The sequence below is a fragment of the Fomitopsis serialis genome, assembly GCF_022376445.1.
Source record: "Fomitopsis serialis strain Sig1Antser10 chromosome Unknown B0H18scaffold_107, whole genome shotgun sequence".
NCBI lineage: Eukaryota > Fungi > Basidiomycota > Agaricomycetes > Polyporales > Fomitopsidaceae > Fomitopsis > Fomitopsis serialis.
The window spans coordinates 23,435-39,091 of record NW_025955067.1 but is presented as its reverse complement, the minus strand read 5'-3'; the positions used below and the strand labels follow the sequence as shown (position 1 = coordinate 39,091).

Below are 15,657 nucleotides of genomic sequence, written 5' to 3'. Positions count from 1 at the left end.
GTAGTGCTTACGTGGGCCCTACGACGTAGGGAGGTGCCAGAGAGGCTAAGCACCGATGACACGCCATTGCTTGTTCCCAATATTGTCAGTTTCTACATCCGTATGGGGGAGAGGCCGGTCGATACTTACGTCCCCCACCCAAAACAGGCACAGAGGGGCACGAGCGCGTCCTCCTCCTACGAAGCCGATCCGGCTCGGCACCGCTGGACCACTCAGGCTGGCAGAATAGCGCCGTCTTCCATCTTGTCTGCCGCTTCTGGCCCATCTCCGCTCGCCCGCCGTTTCTTTGTCTTCCACTCGCACTACTACTAGACTCGCAGCGATTCGACCCTTGTTCGAACCTCCTGACAGCTGGGCTAAACTGGTATACTCCAACGCCGTTCAGCCCCCGCCGACTCGGAGCGTGGAGATACGCAGTGCACCCCCTGGCCACTGCAGCGATGTGGGTCGCTCCAGCCATCACACCTCACACACCCTTGTACAACTTTGCCGCGAATTCTACTGCAGGTTCCTACGTTGTGGTCAGGAGGAATGTCCGTGCGGTTGTTCGCTTCAACTTGAACTGTCCCCAGGCCGCAGGGTAGATCGGCTCGTGCACATGGACGCACACGTCTGGGCCGCTACACCGCCTGAACATAACCATCCGGTTCAACCGCCACGTCTGTGCTGAGAGGCTTGATAATTCCTCTCGCGCCTACCTCAGCAACGCACGACGCCCCAGCGCAGCACGGAGCTGCAGCCGCTGGACCGCGCAGGAAGTCAGAAAGTTGATCATACAGGTCGTTATTGATATTACAGTTCGTCCGACATCGTTCGACATGAGGGGTAGCGTGAGGTCCGTGAACAGTCCCGCGCCGCCGCCAGTACTAGTGCCACGACGCAGTCCTATCGACTCGCAAGATGCGAAGCCTCAACGGCACCGGCGCATGGTTCGGTTCGTAGCGCACTTAGTTTCCGTTCCTGACGGAGCCAAGGCCAGCGCGCTACGAAGACCGGTCCGCGCGCAGAGCGGCGCGGACGCGCTCGCCGCTCCTCTTCGAGCGCGGGCGGATGTCGCACGCGAACGGCTTCGGATGGCTGTCCCGCACGCGCGCCATGAGCATCCCAGTAAGCTAACAGCGCACCACGCGCTCACCTCACGGAGCCCGACGCGAACTGCACCTCGGGCGTGATCTCCGCGCCCGCGGGCGTGCGCGCCTTGCGGATGTCCAGCGTCGCGAGGATCTGCGCGGCGGCGAGCCAGATGCTCGCGTCGGCGAGGAAGCGGCCGGGGCATATCCTGGGGCAGACAGGCTGGTCGGTCAGAGGGATGGGTGGGTGGATGGATGGATAGGGGGGTGCGTACCGTCGGCCGAACCCGAAGACGTATCTCCGGGGGTCGCTGAAGTCGGACTCGGCGGGCGTGTCGAGGAACCGCGCGGGGTCGAACCGCTCGGGCTCGGGATAGTGTTGTTCGTCGCGCGTCATGGCCCTGTGGGACGGGTCAACGTCCGAGTCGGGCAGACTGGGAGAGCGCGCGGAGGACGGACCAGATGTTGGAGAAGACGGTGGAGCCGCGAGGCATCGTGTACCCCATGTGCTCGTCGTCTTCCAGGAGCTGGTGGGGCACGCCTACATATCCCCGTCCGCCTGCGTCAGACTCATCGCGCCGTCTGTGCGGGCACCTCGACTCACCGAGAGGCACTGGCGCACACCATCTGAGAACGGGCGTGAACAGGCCGCCACGGGTATCGCAAATGGAAAACGGCGTACCTGTAGACTTCCATGATGATGGCGTCCAAGTACGGTAAGGCATCCCGGTCACCCATGTCGGGGAGCCGCGCGTCGCCGACGACACGGTCGAGCTCGGCCTGCGCCTTCCGCTGGATCTCCGGATGCAGGACCATCGCGAGCACGAAGCATTGGAGCGTGGTTGCCGTCTGCACCCGCACATCAATACCGCGCATACATACACACGACGACGTCTACTCACCGTATCCGTCCCGGCTAACGCACGACACGCGGCTCAGACGGATGTCATCCACCACGAAAACGAGGCTCTCACCCGCATACAGCGCGCCCAGGGCAGAGGCGATCTCGCGCTCGTCCGCGACGCCCAGCTTCCCGTCTTTCATGGTCTCCTCCAAGATCGACGAGGCTATCGATGGTTTCAGTGTGCCGTCCGCCTGCATACACACACATCAGGCTACGAGACGTCCGCGACCTCGCACTCACCATCGCCTTTGGACGCGTCTGAGCGGGATGTACTCCATGTCCCGGATCGAGCCCTGGACCTGCCTCGCGAGGCGCTTGAAACCGGCGCCCGGCATCCACGCGGGCAGGTACTTGACTGAAGGGAGGCGGATGTGAGTGGGATGGTTCATTCAAGTGGCGAATGACACTCACGGACAGGGAAGAAGTCGATCAGCATGGCCGCCGGGCCGCCAGACTGGAACACGGACTCCACCGCATGGTCGACGTGCTGGATGAACTCGTCGTCCATGGACGAGATGGAGATGCCGTAGCCGAGACCCATGATGATCGCGACGGCATACCTGGGGCGGCCCATGAACCCGACGCGCGACGGATAGAACGGGGAGCGACTCACTTCTTGACGTGCAACATGAACCCGTCAGGGGTCTGCAGCAGGTCGGACAGCAGCTTGTGCGCCTCGGCCGTCTGGAGCGGCCGGTAGCTGTCGACGACGGCTTTGCTCTCGAAGGCGGCGCGGTACCAGCGGCGGTGGCGGCGCCACTGCTCGGTGTACTGCATCAAGACGAGGTTCCGCCACTCGATGCTGTCGCGACGGGTGAGGCCGTCAGCTCCGTAGTGGCGTCGCGCGGCGACGTACATCTCATTGTGAAACGTGAAGGACGGGCGGCCAGAGTACTTTGCGCCCTTCTTGTCCAGGAGCGCGCGGCACGCGTCGACGGAGTTGAGGACGAGGACGGGCGTGCTGAAGAAGCGGGCGTAGACGACGTCACCTGGCGTTGCACGAGTGAGCGCGGGCGCGGGCGCAAAGACGTGCGGACGGGACTGACCGTACTGCGCCCCCCACTCCTTGAACGTTACGTGCTGGTAGTGCGCGGGAAGCTGGTGGATGTTCCCCAGGAACGGTAGCCGCTTTGGGCCGGGGGGATAGCGGCGACCCCCCTTGATGCGGCTCCAACTGGCATAGACGAGCCAGAGAGCAACGACGGCGGCCCCGACGTAGCCAGAGGCATGGGGGGTAAGGAGACCTACTGGGGAGCGCTCGCCGATCATCCGTGCCAGTGGACCGTGGAATGGGGCGTCGCCTCTCGCGATAACTTGTACTTATGGCGGATGGAAATCGCCAGCGTCACTGCCGCGGGATCAGACCAGCAGGTGGACCTCATATGCGCGGGCCACACGGGAACGCGCGCGCTGGGCAGACGACGATTGGCATGCACACAGGTGCGTACGAACTAGCGTTCGCCGCCGGCGGCCTGCATTTTTCCCGAAGAGTCGACGCGTTCTTCGATCGGCATGTTGGGCGTGCTTCGGCGGGTGATGAGACGAGATGAACGCACCGAAACGACTGCCCGATTGGGACGGGTGGATGCAGTGCGCCCTAGCGTGCACTGTGACGTTGATCTCCGCTCGATACGCAGTGCGCTGCTGCCAGACCACCTCGATTGTCCACGCAGCTAGCGGAGACGTGCCTAAAGTCCGTCGGAGGGGATGAACCTTCAGAACCACGCCACGTGAGGGAGTCGCCACCGCGAGAGCGAGATTGAGACGAACCTGCTAAGGTAAGCACGCAGGCCTGGAAACAGTTGCTGCGTAATCCTCGTAGCTCCGTAGTCTCCGTTACAGCAGCTCCGGGTCTCTCGGTGATAGGTAGTTGCTTTCCATCCTGGGCTTCTCACACGAGACGTCTCTTTGCGACGGCGATGGCGCTAGCACTGTGTCGCAGTCGGAGAGTCTTGAGCCTGGAAGACCATCCATCTTCCGCCGACCAGCGAACGCGAGCGTACACGTTGCACGCGCGAGACGCAAGATATGTTCTAGCAGCGGTCTAGCATCCGTCACGAAACGGACAGAGAGCGGGCCCACAACGCGTAAACGCCGGACGGAGCGTATACATGCGGTCGCGTGACGGCGGCGGACACGGGCCGGCGAACATGGACGGACCCACTCGTCCGGCGAGCGCCTTCCTGATCTGACAGGAACCCACCCGATCGCTGCAACGTGTCTGCTAGTGCGCAGAAGAGGGGTTAGTTCACACTCCAAGTCATATTCACGCTGGGAGTGCTCTGATAGAGCAAGGACCAACTCAAGTATCATGATATATGACAACCGTCTGATGCGCCTGGTACTACTTCCGCTGTCTTGAAGAAGACATGACGGAGACATGTCAGTCAGAATGGCGTACAGTAGCATCGCGCTGGGGCTCTAGGCGCCGGGCTAATCCACTCCGGTACCGTACACGGTGCACGTTCCCTCTCTCGTCCTCGGAAGCCTGTGGTTCTAAGAAGCCCGCGCACCTCAAGTTCCGCTCGTTCCAGCAAAGACAAGACACCATCGAGATCCGACACCATCCCCGCTAAATCGCAGTGCGCCCGTGTCCGAAGGGTTTGGCACTGGCAGGTCGGCTACAACTCGTTGTAGGTGGACGTCGCTTGACGTCGGGGCTGCCATGACTGGACGAAACCAGACAAGATATCTGTGCAGCGCAGTGCCCGAAGTTCGCACCGTTTCCCGTTAGACGTGTACTCCTAAGATGCATGTTCCCGGGCCCACCGCTCACCTACTCGAGCCAGCTGACGGGCCGCTGACGCCCTCATTCAGATAGACCTCAGACAGGCCCTGGAGGTAATCTTAACGCGGACGCCCGGGTCGTCGCGCGCCCCGCACAACGCCCGCCGCAAGATCCTGCAGTGGACACTTCGGGGGAGGAGGACGTGCCCGCAGCTCGATTACTTCGGACGACGTCTCACGGGGAACATCGCGTACAGTCTATTCTGGTCGTCCGTCCGCCGCCAGAATAAGATCTGCTGCCCTCGCCGACCTAGCACGAATCTCGCACGCGAATGCCTTCGGGTGCCTGCCGCAGACATGAGTAATCATTGTCTTCCCTCGCGGAGCAACACGATCTCACCTAACAATTCCGCTATTGAAAGACGGCACAAAAGGCAGCTCCGTCCCATCCGGCGCCCTGGGCTTCCGAATGTCAAAGACTGCGATGGCGCTGGCCGCGGCGATGAATACAGTCGAGTCGGCCAGGAGGCGTCCGGGGCATAATCTGCACCACAAGATTAAAATGTCAGATCAACCAGCGTCGTCCTCGCGCCGAGGGTGATTCTAGAGGTGCGCACCGTCTTCCGAACCCGAACACAACTCTGCGCGGATCGGTCTCCTCGGCCTTGTCGTCGCTCAGCCCTAAGAACCGCTCGGGAGCAAACGTATCGGGGTCTGAGTACAACTCGTCGTCGCGCAACATCGCCCTGCATGCGGAGAGCGTCAGCGAGTCGACGATCAGGAGGTACTGTGAACGGCATACCAGATGTTCGTGAAGACCATGGACCCTTTCGGCATGTGAAAGCCCTCGTACTCGTCGTCTTCTGTGAGCTGATGGGGAACACCTGGAAGCTCGTCCGTCATGTCTGGGTGGATCAGGAATATCAAAGACAATGGCATACCCATTGGAACGGGAGCGAGCCAGCTGTCAAATAGTGGGCATTACTGTAAGTGACACAAACCGTGTGCACACACCACGTACCGGTATACTTCCTTCAGGACCGCCTCCAGATATGGAAGCGCCGGCCGGTCGCTGAACTCTGGGAGACGGGAGTTTCCGACTACGCTGTCGATCTCCGCCTGAGCCTTTTTCAAGACTTCCGGGTGGAGAACCATCGCGAGGATGAACGTCGAAAGCACCGTCGTCGTCTTCACCGGCTCTTTAGCAGTGTAGAACAGAGCGAAGTTGATCTCCACGTACCGTATCTGTCCCCGCTGATTTGTTGCTCAATGATCTGCATTTGATGATGTAATCGAGGCCACTCACCGGCGTACATCATCCCCAAAGCAGATGCAATCTCCCACTCTTCTGCTTCGTCCAGCGTGCCAGTATCCATTGCTTCTTCGAGTAGCACCGTCGCAACGGATGGCCGTGCAATCCCTGCCGCCTGCCAACAACATTCAAATCTCGTACAAGGGGAGTCCAACTAGTAGGTGGGTGATTCACCATCTCGCGCTTCACGCGCTCCAGCGGGATGCGCTCCATGTCTTTGATGAGGCCGCGCGCGCGGAGGCCCCTGCGTTTGAACCCCATGCCAGGCATCCACGCAGGCACGTACTTCACTGTGTACAACGACGATGCTGATGAGCTGCCTGTGCCATCACGAGCGAGGACCCAAGATGACATACAGAGTGGTATGAAGTCAACGAGCAGGGCCGATGGCCCTCCGGCTTCGACGACGATCTGCAAAGCTTCGTGGACCCTCTTGATATAGACATCGTCCATGGTGGACGGAGAGTAGCCGTACGCGATCCCCAGCATGAGAGCCGCGACGTAGCTAGGACATGCCCGCGACGTCAAAATTTGACCCTGAATCATGTCTCTGGTAGGGCATCTACGCACCGTTTGACATGTATCAAGGCGTCGTCCGGTTTATGCAGCAGGTCGCCGAGGAACGCGCGTACCTCGGTACACTGCAGCGGCTCATAGGCGTTACGCGTGTTCCGTGCTTGCAGTGCAGTTTGGAACCATCGGCGGTGGCGCCGCCATTGATCCGTATATGTCATGTTTACCACCTGAATCCAGTCAACGCTGTGAGCGCAAATAAGCGTTGTTAGATCGTGATGCATTCAGTGTTGAGCGACCCTCAGAAGTCCCCAGCATTCCAGCTGTTGTAGAAACGATAGGCCGGCCTGCACTGGGGGTGTGTGTGGAGCTGGGTTTGGCCGACGAGCACTAGTACTGTCTCTGAGCGGCAACGGTGGGCTGTGGCCAGTGTGTGACTTCGCCAACCGTCGGCCATCTCGCCACACCCCCGCGCGCGAGCGGGCTATCGTTTCTACAACAGCTGTCATGTAGAAGGGGCTTACATTTCATTTACGAAGACGGTCGGCGGCCTCCCTGAGTACTTTGTGCCGCGCTTCTCAAGGAGCGCACGTGCAGTGGATGCTCGGTTCAGTACCAAGGCAACTTTGTTCAGGATACGTGCGTAGACAACATCGCCTAGTACACCGAAAGACACGAGTGTGATTGACAGTTCGAATTGGACAATAAATATGGGCGCACCATAGCGCTTTCCCCACTCGGCGAATGTACGCTCTTGATAGGTCATGGGAAGTTGATGGAGGTTCCCGAGGACCGGCAAACCGGGTGGTCCAGGAGGTAGATGGCGACTAAGCGGCTTAGTGCGAAAGTGGCTAATGAGTATGAGCACGCATACAAACACAGCAAACCCCAGTTGGAAAGGAGACAATACAGAGTACGTTTGCAGGTAATTCGTCAGCCCTTGAAAAGCCATGATCGATTGAGCGAAAGGGTGAGGGACGAAATGTCTTTTAAGTTTGTTGCGAACGATGTCTCCTTTATAGACGCGGGCAATGACGTTTCACGACACGGGAGAAGCTGTATGCATTTCGTATTGGCTGTATGTTTCCGTGATCTTCTGGGAGCAAATCGCAGACTGTCCGCACGAAATGGAAGTCCAGTCTTCGCGATACGACAGAAGATGGACCGTGAGTGGATGGTCGTTCAATGCATCCCCACGGTGGTGAGAAGCCGGGAGGTGAGAGTGTGCGTGGCCTTCCAAAACCGAGAGTCCTCGCCGTATGTCATGCGTCTTCAAAAAACATTCACCTAGGTGCGATGCTACGAGCAATTTGGCGGGTGCCAAGCCTGAGCGTAGTAGCGAGTGAAGGTGAAACGCACCCTTGCCTGGTAGGCACCGCATTTCAAGCCTTCTTTCAGTATCATTACATGGGCCATTAACGGTTCTGCGTGAAGAATTCCGCGCGCGAAGTGAAGACCAGGCACCGCGATATCCGGCCCCGGACGGCGGAAAGACGATCGACCATTTCCGGCGAGTCTGAGGCTTGCTATCGCCATGTCACGTCCGCCGCCGCCCACGGGATGATTGAGCGAGACCCCGAATTGTACGAATTCGAAGCAACTTGATCAGAACGGTATCTCGGGATGTACACTTGTCATCAATACGCAGAGGGCTTGGAGAGGGCCCCGGGCGCGCATCGTCTAGTTCGGCAGGCGGTGAGTAGCATTCTCGACGATAATTGACGCCATACTTGTAGGTTGTGGGGATACATGCCATTAAACTAGGCATTCATGAAGCGGACTACGCACCAATATACTTCTTTGAGGATAGTATCCTGTATAGGAGTACCACCTGATCGCTTGTAGCCGGTAGCCTTGAGTTCCCGATGACGGTATGATCTCCATTTGTGTCTTATGGAAGGCTGTCTGGGTGTAAAACCACAAGCAGGATGAACGTCGAGACCACCGTCACTGTCTGTGGTCAATATTCATGCTGAAGAAATCTGAACAATATGCAACGTACCGTATCTGTTCCGGCTGGAATAATCACGCAGTGGTTGGTCACGTTTAGGCATCCGCGCTATATGACCTACTTACCGCCGTATACTTTCTGACGCCGACGGGATCTATTGGTCTCGGCTCCGCCCAGTGATTGCCCATTTGCTGCTTCCTCGAGCAATACCGTCGCGCGATGCATGGCTGTGCAATCCCTACAACCTATAACCAGGATACGATATGGATGCAACAAACGCAGACACATTACTCACCATGTCGCGCTTGACGTCTTCAAGTGGGACGTATTTCAAGTCCCGGGGAGACTATATGCACAGAGGCCCCAGTACTTTCACTTCATGCCAGGCATACACGCAGGCAATGATTTCGTTAAGGGTGACGACGCGCCTACGGTAGAAGCCTGCCGGCCTAGAAGAGATGCAATGCGTTCTCGGTCATCTTGATGTACCCGTAGCCCAAACTGGAGGGCGAGTATCCGCACCCAATGCCGAGCATCAGTACGGCGACGTATCTGCAAATTTGCGCTGTTCTGCCACCTCAGTCGCTAAGCGTTCAATCTCGAGACGTGACACGACCTACCTGAACCACGACAAACTTGATCCTGTCGTGAATGTGATCTGGAAATACGTCAAGATCACGCAGACTATACACGGCGGATGTACGAGCTCCGGGAACCTCAAGGGCAAACGTAAGGGCCGGAAGTAACTGGTAACTGTACACATATTGTGAGCAACTTGAACGCTGGTCTCTCGAATACTTATCATATCCTCGGCCCGCCGTACTGACAGGTCCGCGACGTTCTAAACATTTTATAAATACGTGGTCCAGCTACCGCACAGAACCAGAGCAAGGCCATGATCAATCAGCTCACCTGTACAGATACGCCGCGATTGGGCTGCTGTTACGAATTGTTGCGAGACGTGAAACCCGAAGACGCCGCAATCCAAGCGAGCACTGAATGAATGCACATAGTCATATCGGCTATAACAGTACGGGACTGTATCAACTTCCACGAGTAGATCAAGAAACCGCAGCGAAGAGATGGGTGCCAATGCCATTGAATATGTTCTCCGTGAGAAGCACATCCACGAGTCGCATGCTTTCCCCATAAGACTTGTTGCAGCCGTAGGTTCGTTGAATTCGCAAGAGGCTAGATCGTAGCCTGAGTTACGATACACCTAGCTACGCCCAGCTGATAGCATGATGGACACGAGTGCATGACAGTTACGTACGTGCGCGGGTAGCGGTAATGAAGTGAAGAAGACACGTCTGTGGCACCAACTGCATCTCAATCTGTGTTGGAGCTCCGCCTGAATTCCTGTGGCGTTCAACTGCATGCCAACACAGGCTGGGTCGATTCGACCACACAGCGCAGACTTGATGCTTCATTCGAGTGTTACCGTCTCTGGCTCGTTGCCCGGAATGTTACTCCTGAAGCCTTGTTCCGCGAGTATATTTGCCGGGTTAGACACGTCAGAAGTGAGAGGTATGTTCTCTTAGTACTATGTGTACTACTCCGAGTCGTAGCGAGGCTCATTGGACTGGCAGCTAGCTGTCATGCTTCGTGAACGGTCAAATTATCGTTACTGTGCAGTTATCGCTGTGACGAGCGCAGGGGATCTGAGGTTCGCAGCGCTTTTTGTACGATCCAGTGTTCCTCCTGGTTAGCATGGTCCGACATATTCGGATCGAGCCGGGAAACCTTCAGTACCATTCAGGTGTGCGAACGCTCTGTATTTCATGACCATCTCGTCATTCATACCCTGCCATCTGCTCACATCGCTTCTGCGCTGAGGCTAGGTGTCACTACGTTCCCCAGACTCCCAATAGCAATAGACAACTCACCGCGCCAAGCATCGCCGAGAACGGTGCGCATCGCTCTCGAGACCTCCAATTCAATCGCGTGAGCAGCCCATCAGGCGTGCGGGGCGTGCCAGAGGGGCGCATCAATGAACACTCCATCTTCTAGGGTCCCGTGCTACATACTCGTCGATGTCGAGATGCCGCTGCCATGAGGACCCGCATTAGCGCCCGCTAGCGGTTGAGGGTCCTATTTCACTGCAGTATAAAGGGTCAGCAGGTACGGGGCGGCGGGCGGTCGTACATGCTCCCGAGTCGACGATGTCCCTGGTGCTTGATCTGTGTGCCACCGCTGTCCTGGGGACTGCGATAAGCATCGTCTATTGGGTACTGAAGCAATGGTGGCTCGACGCACAGTACGGGACGTTCTTACCACCAGGTCCGAGGCGGATACCGCTGGTCGGAAATGCTCATCAATTGGGGCTTGATGGTCAACACAAGACACTTTCAGACTGGAGCAAGCGCTACGGTGAGTTGATACTTCACTCAGTAAGTGGAAGACGCGCTCACAATATCGCGGCTCCGGGCAGGAGATGTCATCTTCATGCGCGTCTTCAACAAGCCGGCACTCGTGCTGAACTCTGCCGAGGCCGCGCGCGACCTCCTGGACAAGCGAAGTGCGAAGTACTCCGACAGACCTCACTTTACACTCCTCGTCGACATGTCCGTACGTACATGACCTATTCGTCACGCTCGCTCCAGCTCTTCCTGCAGGTTCGGCTCGGATCCAAATCCTGCGCTCATGCCATACGGCCCGTGGTGGAGGCAGCACCGAGTATGGCTGCACTCCGGCCTGATGGACAAGGACAATCTCGTTGGGTACCAGCCTATCTTGCGCAAGGGGACAGGTAGACTCCTCTCGACACTCATCGATTCGCCGGATGATTTTATCGCACACGTTAAAAGGTCAGTTTGTGTATTTTCCTAGCCCGTGCGGCAATCAAGCTCCGAAGCTGAAGCATTGCAACAGGTTTGTGGGTGGTTTGATGTTGGAAATCGCATACGGGCATACGGCTGCGTCTGCAGATGACGAGCTAATCATGCTGGCAGACACCGTGGTCCGCGAAGCGATGGATGAAGGCAGCATTGCGGGAACGCTGGTCGATTATTTTCCGTCTCGTGAGGCTCTGCGAATATTTCATGTTGCCGCGCTGGGCGATCTGATGTTACTCAACAGTCAGATACATACCTGCCTGGTTTCCGGGCGGTGGATTCAAGCGACGAGCTGCCCGGATCCACGGTATGATGCGCGAGATGTACGATCGGCCGTACGAGCAGGCAAAGGCAGCAGTGGTAAGTCCCGAGTACTACCTCCTATCACCTTGCTCAAGCTACTTCTCCGTAGTCGCGTGGAACGGCAAGGCGTCGTTCTTGACTACCTTGCTCGAGAGCTTGGCCACGGACGGCGACTTGACGCCCGAACATGAAGAGCACCTGAAGGGCGCTGCGATCGTTCTATATACAGGCAAGCCCCAGCAGCTATTAACATGTACATGGCTCGCTGAATGTGTATTTTAGGCGGCACGGATACGGTGCATGTCACAAGCCTCTACTGCAAAATCTCGCGCTGACTCGATCGTGTACGACAGACGAGCACCGTCCTCGCGAGCTTCTTTCTCGCCATGACCCTGTATCCTGAGGTCGTCAAGAAAGCGCAAGACGAGATCGACCGCGTCGTCGGTAATGCGCGATTACCCGACTTCGAAGACAGAAGCTCCCTCCCGTACCTCGAATGCATCTTGTCCGAGCTATATCGGTACGCCCCGCTTCCATTTCCCCCAAAAGCTCCCTGCTTTGATTGTCTAGCCAGATGGAACCCCCCACTGTATCTCGGTACGTGTCTAATACCAGTTTCTATGGATAATTATTCATGCCGCAACAGGTGTCCCGCATCGTCTCACGACAGACGACGATTACCGGCGCTGGCACATCCCCAGAGGCTCTATGATCATTCCCAACATATGGTGAGTCGTCGGCTCTCATTTTCGGTAGAGTATGGTATAGTGGAAACGTGGCTTCTCATTGGCAGGTGGATGCTACGGAATCCAGAACGGTACCCCGCCCCGGATACATTCCACCCAGAACGCTTTCAGGAGATGGATCCGATCGTAGCCGACGCCACAAATCCTCGCAACCTAGTCTTTGGTTTTGGTCGGCGGTACGTGCGTTATGAAGTATGAGGTATCTAAGACTGACGTCGATCTCGTTTCCGTCAACAGAATATGTCCCGGACGCCAACTTGCGGACCAGACTCTGTGGCTCGCTATCGCAAACATCCTAGCCGTGTTCAACATCCATAAGGCACGCGATGCGGATGGAAATGAGATCACGCCGGAAGCTGTGTTTGTGTCGGGAGGTATCAGGTATGCGTCCAGAAGCTCTCAGTGGTACTGAAGACTTACCAAAGTGTACGACATAAGCCACCCGAGGCCCTTCAAGTGCGAGATCCGACCGCGTTTGGAGAGTGCTGCCAGTCGTGTGCAATGTCTGGCTGGCAGTGTGACCTGAGTTCGCGAGATAGTCGGGCATGGCAGATTTCGGGCTATTCATCGAGTGTTGAATGATGGGTAAGACATAGCACGTCGCGTATCCTGCTGGTGAAGCCGCGCCACGGTTTTTGCGCATGGTGTAGCGAAAACAAACGCACGACTGGTACATTATGCCTTGGCTGTACACTAGAAACGTTCGCTTTACGGCAATGTTGTACTAGTCTGTCTTCATCAGAATCTCAATCTATGCAAGGTACACATATCGGTCATCGCTAATCGACTGTGCGGAGGTTTGACAGTCGGCCGAGAAGTTGGGTGACCTTAGGTCAACTTAGGCTGTCCGCTGCACACTTCGCACGCATGCTATGGTGAGTCACCCCCACACACTTATACAGCAGGCGCAGGAGAGGCGCCGCGTACCTGCGAACATTCAATGAGGTTGTTCTTTAAATGGACACTGTATCAAGTGCACGCTCTACTCACGAGTGATGTTTGCCCGACACAGATCGGAGCGCACTGGCCTAATACCACCGGAGGCAAAGGTGTGATTCAGCCAGAGCAATCGAGAACGAGTTCATTCGCAGGGTGCCCGACGCTCTGTACCTCCAGTCCGCCCGTACCATACACTAACCCACTCGACGCTCAACCCGCAACTTCGCCTGCGCCGTCAGCCACCGGATTTGCTTCTGCCCTTTTCGAATCGCCGAGATGTTCGTGTACGGCTTGGACATCACGGTGACTCTCTCGCCTGAGGAAACATCATGTCAAGAAATTGAGCGACAGTCGCGTGCCAATCGCGAGCATTCCTCTCGTCCTCAGCGCAGATATGGATGTCGTGTTCAAATGTGAGCCGGTGCATGGCATGTCGACCTAGATCGGGTTGAGCTGTGACTAGGAAATCGTGCATGTAGTCGAGATCCGCGGCAGAGAGGGGAGCTATCCTCTCCATGGTCAACGTCTGCAGCAGAGGCGTGTGCCGCGCGAAGTGTAGGAGACTCTGGAGCGTAGGCCCTTCGCCATTTCGCGGCATCTCCGCGCACGGCGGTACATCGAATTCTTCTCATTCGATGGTAGGGCATACCAAGAGAGTTTTAATTCCGTCAGGTGCGGCCACGCTTGCGCAACCGTTAGGATCTCGGCGTCAGTGAGTGGCATCGCGATGATGGTGAGGCCAACCATTTCTAAGCCACGAAGGTTCAAAGAGGTTGGAGGGATTGCAGGAAAGGCGGGAGTGGTGGATACCCCTCCCGTAGGATAGGGAACATGGAAATGCGCAGCGAACGCAGTAACGGAGCAAATGAGAGGCGTGCAACCGTCGAGACCAATGCACATAGAGAGTCAGGTGAGGGAGCATAGGAAACGAATTGGAGGTCAAGCGCGGTGAGCGTACAAGTGTGGAAGGCCGGGATGGCACGCGGAATGGACCAAGAATCGCCTGCGAGTCGGAGTTTTTGCAGCGAAGGAAGCCCGAGGACGGCACGGCGGCCATGTTGACGGGTTGTTGGGATGCACCAGCTTCGATGAAGGCGAGATTCAACTCGGTGAGATCTGATAGCGCGGAGAGAATGGACAAGCTCTCATCATACCCCGTATCGGACTGCCACCTTTGCAAGACCCCGAGATCCTTCCACAGCAGCTCGCTCCGCTGGAGATTCCTCAGTCTTGTAAGAGAGCGCATGACCTGTGCATTCAAGACCCCATGTAGTCTGAGGTGTTGCACGGTCACCGGAACCTCATCAAGGACCCGCAGGATGGGTGAGATGAAGTTGCGCTCCAATGGGAAATAAGTGTGGATGCGATCGTACTGGACACGGAGAGACCGTAGAGGCACGTTTGGCGAAATGATCGTGTGTATGGGCTCAGAGAACGATATGTAGTCATGGACCACAAAGGTGATCACATTGAGATTAGGGAGCAGGGATGCTTCGTTGTTGTGTCGCCACGCACTGAGGAGCGCGGAGGGCGCGAGTTCGACAATCAAGCGGGAATCATCAAGAGAGTCGATGTGTTGCTTGGTAGTGAGGTCCGTGTCCCCATGGATCCTGACAAGGGCGACACGTCGAATGAGCCTGGCGAAGTGCTGAAATCGCGCCCATTGCTGACGTTCAAGATGGCCGGATACGTCCTAAGCCGGGGTAAGGGTGAACATCATATGAGCAAGAGTAGCAAGATGAAAGCGCACGACGACATTGACAAGTTCACGCTCCTCCCGCTTATGAATAACATAAGCATAACCAGGAGTCACAGGCGACAGGCCGAGGAGACGGAAGAGAGGGACAAGGTCGTCGAGATTTCTCCAAAGGACAGCGAGCGCGGCAGAGCAGAACGTTTGAGAAACGCGAGCGCAGCGCGCAAGTGTCTGGCGGGCGATGACAATGGGCTTGTCGACTCCCTGAGCCGGCTTTGCGGTGCTGTCGCCTACTGCATAGACATGCTCGAAGATGAGGCGAAGGATTTCGTCGAGAGAGAGCGCGACCGCACTCGCTTTCCTCATCGCACTCGGTACGGTCACTGCGGTGGTGGGATGCGACCTTGCGCCAACCTTGCGCGGACGGAGAACATGAACAAGCGCGCGCCTCTGCACTCGTCGCCTGAGCGCTAACTAAGCGTCTACTGCCTGTCATGCACGACTGTGCGCTATGGCATGCTATGATGCAGCTGTTCGCAAACACAGTACAGCATACTGAGGAAGTATACCGTCGTGCGCGGTCATCGTACGCCTTGCTTTCCTGACGTCGCCAACAAGCGTCGACATAGCGGGTCGCGATCATCCACGAGGAAGTCTCCCGA

At 57.0% G+C, this 15,657-nt stretch overlaps 5 protein-coding genes across 5 annotated transcripts; 1 reads left to right on the top strand and 4 right to left on the bottom strand.

Annotated features, from left to right (window-relative positions):
* Positions 1–753: 753 nt before the first annotated feature.
* B0H18DRAFT_1136406 (cytochrome P450 monooxygenase) lies at positions 754–3,243 on the bottom strand (the record flags this gene model as incomplete). Its single annotated transcript, XM_048035593.1, has 12 exons — positions 754–1,077; positions 1,136–1,279; positions 1,346–1,471; positions 1,530–1,611; positions 1,675–1,697; positions 1,753–1,919; positions 1,973–1,986; positions 2,045–2,165; positions 2,229–2,329; positions 2,386–2,534; positions 2,588–2,963; positions 3,021–3,243. The coding sequence occupies 12 exons, from the start codon at positions 3,241–3,243 to the stop codon at positions 984–986; spliced, it is 1,620 nt and encodes a 539-aa protein (XP_047888070.1). The 3' UTR covers positions 754–983.
* Positions 3,244–4,868: 1,625 nt separating this feature from the next.
* On the bottom strand, positions 4,869–7,651 carry B0H18DRAFT_43974 (cytochrome P450). Its single transcript, XM_048038115.1, has 14 exons — positions 7,405–7,651; positions 7,247–7,353; positions 7,051–7,183; positions 6,584–6,772; positions 6,370–6,518; positions 6,188–6,303; positions 6,008–6,128; positions 5,942–5,955; positions 5,723–5,889; positions 5,643–5,665; positions 5,504–5,585; positions 5,319–5,447; positions 5,102–5,245; positions 4,869–5,047 (listed from the first exon to the last, which is right to left on the bottom strand). Exons 1-14 carry the CDS (start codon positions 7,476–7,478, stop codon positions 4,960–4,962), a joined length of 1,536 nt encoding a protein of 511 aa, XP_047888069.1. The 5' UTR covers positions 7,479–7,651; the 3' UTR covers positions 4,869–4,959.
* Positions 7,652–8,630: 979 nt separating this feature from the next.
* Positions 8,631–9,757, bottom strand: B0H18DRAFT_44182 (uncharacterized protein). Its single transcript, XM_048038117.1, has 4 exons — positions 9,390–9,757; positions 9,098–9,318; positions 8,773–9,047; positions 8,631–8,722 (listed from the first exon to the last, which is right to left on the bottom strand). The coding sequence occupies exons 1-3, from the start codon at positions 9,625–9,627 to the stop codon at positions 8,850–8,852; spliced, it is 657 nt and encodes a 218-aa protein (XP_047888068.1). The 5' UTR covers positions 9,628–9,757; the 3' UTR covers positions 8,631–8,722; positions 8,773–8,849.
* Positions 9,758–10,615: 858 nt separating this feature from the next.
* On the top strand, positions 10,616–13,129 carry B0H18DRAFT_1214765 (cytochrome P450 monooxygenase). The gene is made up of 12 exons (XM_048036597.1): positions 10,616–10,847; positions 10,909–11,041; positions 11,093–11,284; positions 11,349–11,497; positions 11,556–11,867; positions 11,897–11,910; positions 11,968–12,134; positions 12,189–12,211; positions 12,261–12,342; positions 12,408–12,536; positions 12,598–12,741; positions 12,799–13,129. The coding sequence occupies exons 1-12, from the start codon at positions 10,640–10,642 to the stop codon at positions 12,884–12,886; spliced, it is 1,641 nt and encodes a 546-aa protein (XP_047888067.1). The 5' UTR covers positions 10,616–10,639; the 3' UTR covers positions 12,887–13,129.
* A 424-nt stretch (positions 13,130–13,553) lies between these two features.
* On the bottom strand, positions 13,554–15,410 carry B0H18DRAFT_43951 (uncharacterized protein). Its single transcript, XM_048038114.1, has 2 exons — positions 15,050–15,410; positions 13,554–14,992 (listed from the first exon to the last, which is right to left on the bottom strand). Exons 1-2 carry the CDS (start codon positions 15,359–15,361, stop codon positions 14,009–14,011), a joined length of 1,296 nt encoding a protein of 431 aa, XP_047888066.1. The 5' UTR covers positions 15,362–15,410; the 3' UTR covers positions 13,554–14,008.
* Positions 15,411–15,657: the final 247 nt, after the last annotated feature.